Source organism: Oncorhynchus clarkii, chromosome 4 (assembly GCF_045791955.1).
Source record: "Oncorhynchus clarkii lewisi isolate Uvic-CL-2024 chromosome 4, UVic_Ocla_1.0, whole genome shotgun sequence".
NCBI classification, from domain to species: Eukaryota; Metazoa; Chordata; class Actinopteri; order Salmoniformes; family Salmonidae; genus Oncorhynchus; species Oncorhynchus clarkii.
Genome location: NC_092150.1, coordinates 65,119,361 through 65,126,058, shown reverse-complemented (window position 1 = coordinate 65,126,058; position 6,698 = coordinate 65,119,361). Strand labels below are relative to the sequence as shown.

The 6,698-nt window shown below is 43.0% G+C and overlaps 1 protein-coding gene across 1 annotated transcript in view; it reads left to right on the top strand.

The window, feature by feature from the left end:
* Nucleotides 1-2,092: 2,092 nt before the first annotated feature.
* LOC139407141 (discoidin, CUB and LCCL domain-containing protein 1-like) overlaps nucleotides 2,093-6,698 on the top strand; it is a 41,681-nt gene continuing 37,075 nt past the window's right edge. The window contains exon 1 of the mRNA XM_071150590.1: nucleotides 2,093-2,333. Coding sequence (XP_071006691.1) covers nucleotides 2,261-2,333 — 73 coding nt within the window. The 5' untranslated portion in view covers nucleotides 2,093-2,260. The remainder of the gene's footprint in view (nucleotides 2,334-6,698) is intronic.

Genomic DNA, 6,698 nt, shown 5'->3' with positions numbered 1-6,698 from the left:
ATGTCAACATTGAAGCTTCACTTAGGTGCATGCGGAATGGTCAAGATCTCGCCTGTGCCCTGTGAACACATTCACTGTATATTGTAGGTCCGTGTCATTTGGAAATAAAATGAAAACTTTGAGGCCAAAGGAAAGGAACCATAAGCCTGATGGCCTTTCTTTCATAAGATGTGCTGTACATTATAGCCAGATCTATTATCTCTGTCCTTGAGTCTGTTCTAGTGCACCAATGATTACTTGCTATTTTTCCAGGTTTCTCCCTTTTATAAAAACTTGTTTCTAACCTTGGATTAATATATCATTGAGGTTCAATATAAGCTATTGTCAATGTCAGCAGCAATTTCCGGTGGTCCTAATGTTTTGTACACTCAGTGTAGTCGCCAATGGGTCTTAGTCCCTGTATAAAAAAAGAGCATGCGATCCCTTCCTAATCAACAGTGCCATCTGCAGGCTGCTATATTCTATCCATATTTTTGTTCAGCTTAGAAGGCCATTTGATTATTTTATCCAAAGGGATTCAATCAATTGCAGATAGTGAATTTCCAGATACCGCTTTCAGAAGTCTGTTTGATTTACACAGCAATTGTAATGGGTGACACTTGAAATGGTTCTGTAAAGAAAAAGGGAAAGTCTATGCCTTTCAATACGGAAAGTCACATAGGCCTACTCCAGAGTGACCTCAAAATAAACACAAACTATTTTCAGGCCCAGTGCTGTAATAGGGACATTAAAAAAATGACCGATTTGCTGTCGATCACTCTGCATCTCCACCAAATATTATGACACGACCCCTTTTCATCTGTGTCTCTACTGTGCCTACTGTGCAATGTGACTAACCTGCAGTGCACAGAAATTCCACTCGGATGAGCTATAGTTCCACTATTCAATTTATGGACCAAAGATCAACATTAAAGACACAATATGTAAGATCGCCTGCTGTTTAAGCAAAAGGAAAAAAAAGTGAAAAAAAGAAAAGGAAGATACAGCAAGGTGATAAACTACATGACTAATAAACAATAGACCACAGCATTAAGGCAGTCGGACCAGAGCCTTATGAGTCTGCCTATCTTGATGCTTCCTCCCTTTTTAACTCATTATTGCATAATCTGGTAACTGTACCACATTATGTGCCTGTGGTCTCAGCACTTAGTTCCAGCCTAGCTAGTGATTAACTCTGCTCGATTTGATCTATGCTGGTAGTAAGCCTAAGCTCCAGCTGCATTTGCCATTATCAAACCCATAAAAGTTTATGGTTCAGGACATGTGTGATATGAGCCCATGTGATTGTGGAAGTGTTTAATGGGGACGTGTTAACATGTGTTTGTTGCAGCTAGCAGCAGGCCCAGGCCTAGGGGAGTCCCACAGCCTCTCCTCACCATCTCCCCTGAGAGGCCAGTACTGTGACTGTGTGGTAGTGTGACAGCGTATAACTTCTCTGTCTTTGGCAAGAGAGCAGCAGGGGGACAATTTGGAGATGGCCCTTACAGTAAAGTAGTCCTACTTTACAGTAAAGACATTGATCAAGTAGATCTTGTTGATCAACCAATAGCATTGGTTCTATTCACATTTTTCAAAAAAACAAGGAATACATTTTTTTTCCCCCCTAAAGCGAAATAACACCAGTCAATCAAAAGTGGATTTGAATGTTTAGGATAAAGATGCATAGAGACAGAGCAAAAGAGAAGCAGGTATACTATTTGATTAGATTTAACTTGATCTAATTAACACATTAACAGGGTCATTCATACCTCACTGCCCTATGGTCATCACTTTATGTTAAACAAAAAAAAACACCTTACCTAAGTGATAGTGTTGCTGTCATCAAATAGGCTCGAATATGTAGGTTGGCAAACTGGCAAATGATTACAGAATAGTGTATGTAAGAAGTAAACCTAGTATTAACGATCATAGGCCTATACCTTTCAGCCGGGTTGGGCAGTTGAACTCAACAATTATTTTTTATTAATTGTGTTGCGCGTCTACTTTTCTCGGCTGCTCAGCAATTATCCCCTCTCCCCCCCAACGACACGGCCAGACTGGTTGGTCGACCCGACCACTGGGTGACGCCTGTGGATGAAACACGGAAGAGTTCATTCAAGGAATGACTATACTGTGGAGAAGCAGGCAGGATAGAAACAGACGGAGCGCGTCGGGATCCTTTCTATTACGACAAAACTTCCTAAAGGAAATTATCCCATGAAAACGAAACAAATGTGTCTCCATATGCGCCTTCGTTGCGTTACTGTGGATAAAAGCTGAGATGTCTGTAAAGAAGAAAGTTAATGGATTCTTTGTCGTTTGGTCTATACTTTCCGCGGTCGGTGAAAAACTCGGTAAGCAAACTAACCGTTGTTAAAGCAACAGTGATTTACACGATTACCCAATACTTTTTGTACTACAACCGATGAGATTTAACATAGATATAGTTACCTTACATTCGATTGGAGAAAAAAAAGATGTAATTCACCATGGTTCTGATCGTTTTACTTTGTACTAGACTTCATTCACTTTTGGTGTGCCTGAGCCACATGGCAGATCAAGGGTTAATAACACTGTGTGGCATGTTCAACAAGCCTCGAATGTTAAGTAGCCTACGTGTGTGATAACTGGGTTGCCAACAGTCAAATGTAACAATAGTGTGTGGCATAACTACAATCAATGTATCTTATGCATCATACATTTGTTACATATCATTGTTAGGCCACGTTAAGTTGCGATCAATCATGCAAAACGTTGAGAACTCTGACTCAAATGTAACCAGTCATGTTTTAACAGTTGTCTTTCAAACATTACACCTTGAGCTGTACTTACTATATTAGATGATGAATGTGCAATGATGAACCATTAAGACCTGTTGACTTTAGTTTAAAAATGCACTCCTATAGATTCATTGATCTCCATCCACACTCTGCTTAAATATTTCAACCTTTCTACTGAGCAGAGACGGTTTGTTTCAAAGTGTCCACAGCAAATCCCCTACTCGTATGGGATTGTCAGCAGGCTTCCATGATATTAAATATTCAAATGTGTTGTCAGTTAGGATGTCTTTGAACTATCATGTTGTTGACATGTAGGGCAACACACTATACCCGTCAATTGTAATCTAACAATCCTCGAGAAGATACAGTAGGTGACTTTCACCAGTGACAAACCTGCCAAAAGGAAGGAACTGACTGGAGCTGTGTTTATACTAGCTATGATTGTCCTCTCACACCACAGTGACAGCATGGCTCGATTTCGTACTCATGTAACCTTCTAGGCTCATAGTAGGCTACGTGCCATTGGACGCATCTCAATTGCGTACTCCTCGCATCCTCTCACCTCCTTCTCAAAACCCATTGGAGGAAAAGGACCTCTGGCTCTCTCATCCAATGGGTTTTGAGGAGGCGAGGGTATGCAATTGAGATTCTCCCTTAGAAGCTGGGTCATCTTTTTGTGCCTGTGCTCCTGTGGTATTGTCTCTCATTACCAAGGAGGCGCTGCTGGCTCTTGAACAATGAACTGTGGTGCCACGCATGCCTTAGCACTCACAAGCAGTCAGTTTAGGAGACAGCTAAATCTCTCTGGCTGCCCTTGGGGTTCTAATGTTGATCCATGCAGTGAGCAGTTTTAGTCCGATGCATATTATAGTTCAACATAGAGTTGGGGAAGAATTGATTCCAGTCATTCCTTGATGGTGCTTTCACCCCACCGACTCTACCTGGCATTAGGTTGAGCCTCCCTGTTTGTCACATTGTCTACTTCCACGGCTCCCCCTCTGAGTGTTTGAGGTGAATATTTCATGTTTGTCCCGAGTGCAGTAGTCAGCCAGGTGATCAGGAGAGACGATGAGAGATGCGCTGGCATTTTAAATTGAAATTGCATCATTATATTGTCTGCTACTACTTTATTTTTCACGAGTTTGTTGGTGTTTATCAGTATGCCTGGAGTGAAATAAGGATACACACCGTTTAGGGGGAATTAGCATAGGCGGCGCATCTATAAGGCTAAGCTTCCCCTAAAGTAAATTGAAATGCACAAGTTAGTTAGCCTAATTGGCCTATTCCTGTCTATACAGAAATTAATAAAATGAAGGGCCTCCCGAGTGGCGCGGGTGGTCTAAGGTACTGCATTGCAGTGCTAGCTGTGCCACAGAGAACCTGGTTCGAGTCCAGGCTCTGTCGCAGCTGGCTGTGACCGGGAGACCCATGGGGGGGGGTGCAAAATTTGGCTCAGGGTCGTCCGGGTTATGGGAGGGTTTGGCCTGCAGGGATGTTCCTGTCCCATCGCGCACTAGCGACTGCTGTGGCAGGCCAGGCGCAATGCACGCTGACACGGTAGTCAGGTGTACGTATGGTGCTTCCTCAGACACATTGGTGCGGCTGGCTTCCGGGTTAAGCGGGCATTGTGTCAAGAAGCAGGGCGGCTTGGCTGGGTTGTGTTTCGGGGGACGCACGGATCTCGACCTTCGCCCCTCCCGAGTCCGTACGGGAGTTGCAACGATGGAACAGGACTGTAACTACCAATTTGGATATCACGAAATTGGGGAGAAAAAGGGGTAAAATAATCAATAAAATAATTTAATCCAAAAAAGAAAAATAATATTCTAAATGCTACACCAGAAAGCATGATTTGGATGATCATTAGCTTCTCGAAAAAATTAAAATAAAAGCTTGTTTTAAATTGCATAGCCTGTCGGAAGGGCCAGCAATTTGGGCAGCGCTGCGTGGCAAATAGTAAAGAGATGATTAGCGCCAAGTCTAGGTCCAAAAGGCTCCTTAACAGCTTCTACCCCCAAGCCATAAGACTGCTGAACAATGAATCAAATGGCTCCCTGGACTATTATTTAGTTAGTTTATTTGCAAATTTGATTTGAAATGGCTATTGCTGTGAAGAGAAGACAAAGAAAATACTCTAATCTGCTCAACTTAATTGTAAAAACACCAGGAAATCAGCTCTGTGATTTTTAATTTGGGAAATCTTTTCCAAGTATTCCCACGCATAATAGAGAAACGTGATCATATACAAATGTAAGCAAGGTTTGAAATGATTATGTTTTAGTCAAATATCTGTTTGGGTTTCCAAACGAGAGCGACTTTTAACAGTGTTACATCATACTGGCTGGATATCTGCCTGTTTGAACGCCAATAACTCAGATAAACATGAAATGACCCAGGGAATCGATAGAACACCACTCAGAGATGCACAAAAACAATGTACCATTCAAAATGGGTGAACCTTTCTTTTTTTTAATGTTTCCGAATTTTTCGGATTACTAAGCACCTATTGATTTGGAACCATGGAGAGTTACCTGGAAGTTGCAAGGAAAACAGGACCTGCCTGCACTATTCCAACACCATTTCAATGTTTCAACATCATCAAATCACATATGCTTAGTCTAATACCGCGACAACTACACTGAACAAAAATGTAAACGCAACCTGCAACAATTTCAAAGATTTTACTGATTTACAGTTCATAAGGAAATCAGTCAATTGAAATAAATTCATTAGGCCCTTATCTATGGATTTCACATGACTGGGAATACAGATGTGCATCTACTGGTCACAGATACCGTTTTAAAAAGGATAGGGGCGTGGATCAGAACCAGTCAGTATCTGGTGTGACCATTTGCCTCGTGCAGCGTGACACATCTCTTTCACGTAGAGTTGATCAGGCTGTTGATTGTGGCCTGTGGAATGTTGTCCCACTCCTCCTCGATGGCTGTGCGAAGTTGCTGGATTGTGGCGGGAACTGGAACACGCTGTCGTACACGTTGATCCAGAGCATCCCAAACATGCTCAATGGGTGAGTATACAGGCTATGGAATATCTGGGACATTTTCAGCTTCCAGGAATTGTGCACAGATCCTTGCGACATGATGCCGTGTATTATCATGTTGAAACATGAGGTGATGGCTGCGGATGAATGGCACAATAATGGGTCTCAGGATCTCGTCATGGTATCTCTGTGCATGGGCATTGCCATCGATAAAATGCAATTGTGTTTGTTTGTCTGTAGTTTATGCCTGCCCATACCATAACCCCACTGCCACCATGGGGCACTCTGTTCAAAACGCTAACATCAGCAAACTGCTCGCCCCCACACGACGCCACACACAGTCTGCTGTCTGCCCGATACAGTTGAACCGGGATTCATCCGTGAAGAGCACACTCTCCAGCGTGCCGGTGGCCATCGAAGGTGAGCATTTGCCCAAGTTGGTTACGACACCAAACTGCATTCAGGTCAAGACCCTGGTGAGGACGATGAGCACGCAGAGCTTTCTTGAGACTGTTTTTGACAGTTTGTGCAGAAACTATTTGGTTGTGCAAACTCAGTTTCATCAGCTATCCGGGTGGCTGGTCTCAGACGATCCCGCAGGTGAAGAAGCCGGATATTGACGTCTTAAGCTGATGTGGTTATACGTGGTCTGCAGTTGAGGCTGGTTGGACGTACTACCAAATTCTCTAAAAAGACGTTGGAAATTAAAATTAAATGATCTGGCAACAGCTCTGGTGGGCATTCCTGCAGTCAGCATGCCAACTGCACACTCCCCCAAACCTTAACATCAGTGGCATTGTGTTGTGTGACAACTGCAGTGTGTTTCCCAGAGTCTGTTCTGGACTTTTTGTACAACGCCACTCGTCACTACAAAACAACTTCAATGAGTTTTGGGCTAAAGTATGTAGCGAACGACAGAGCAGCTGAAGAATTGAGTC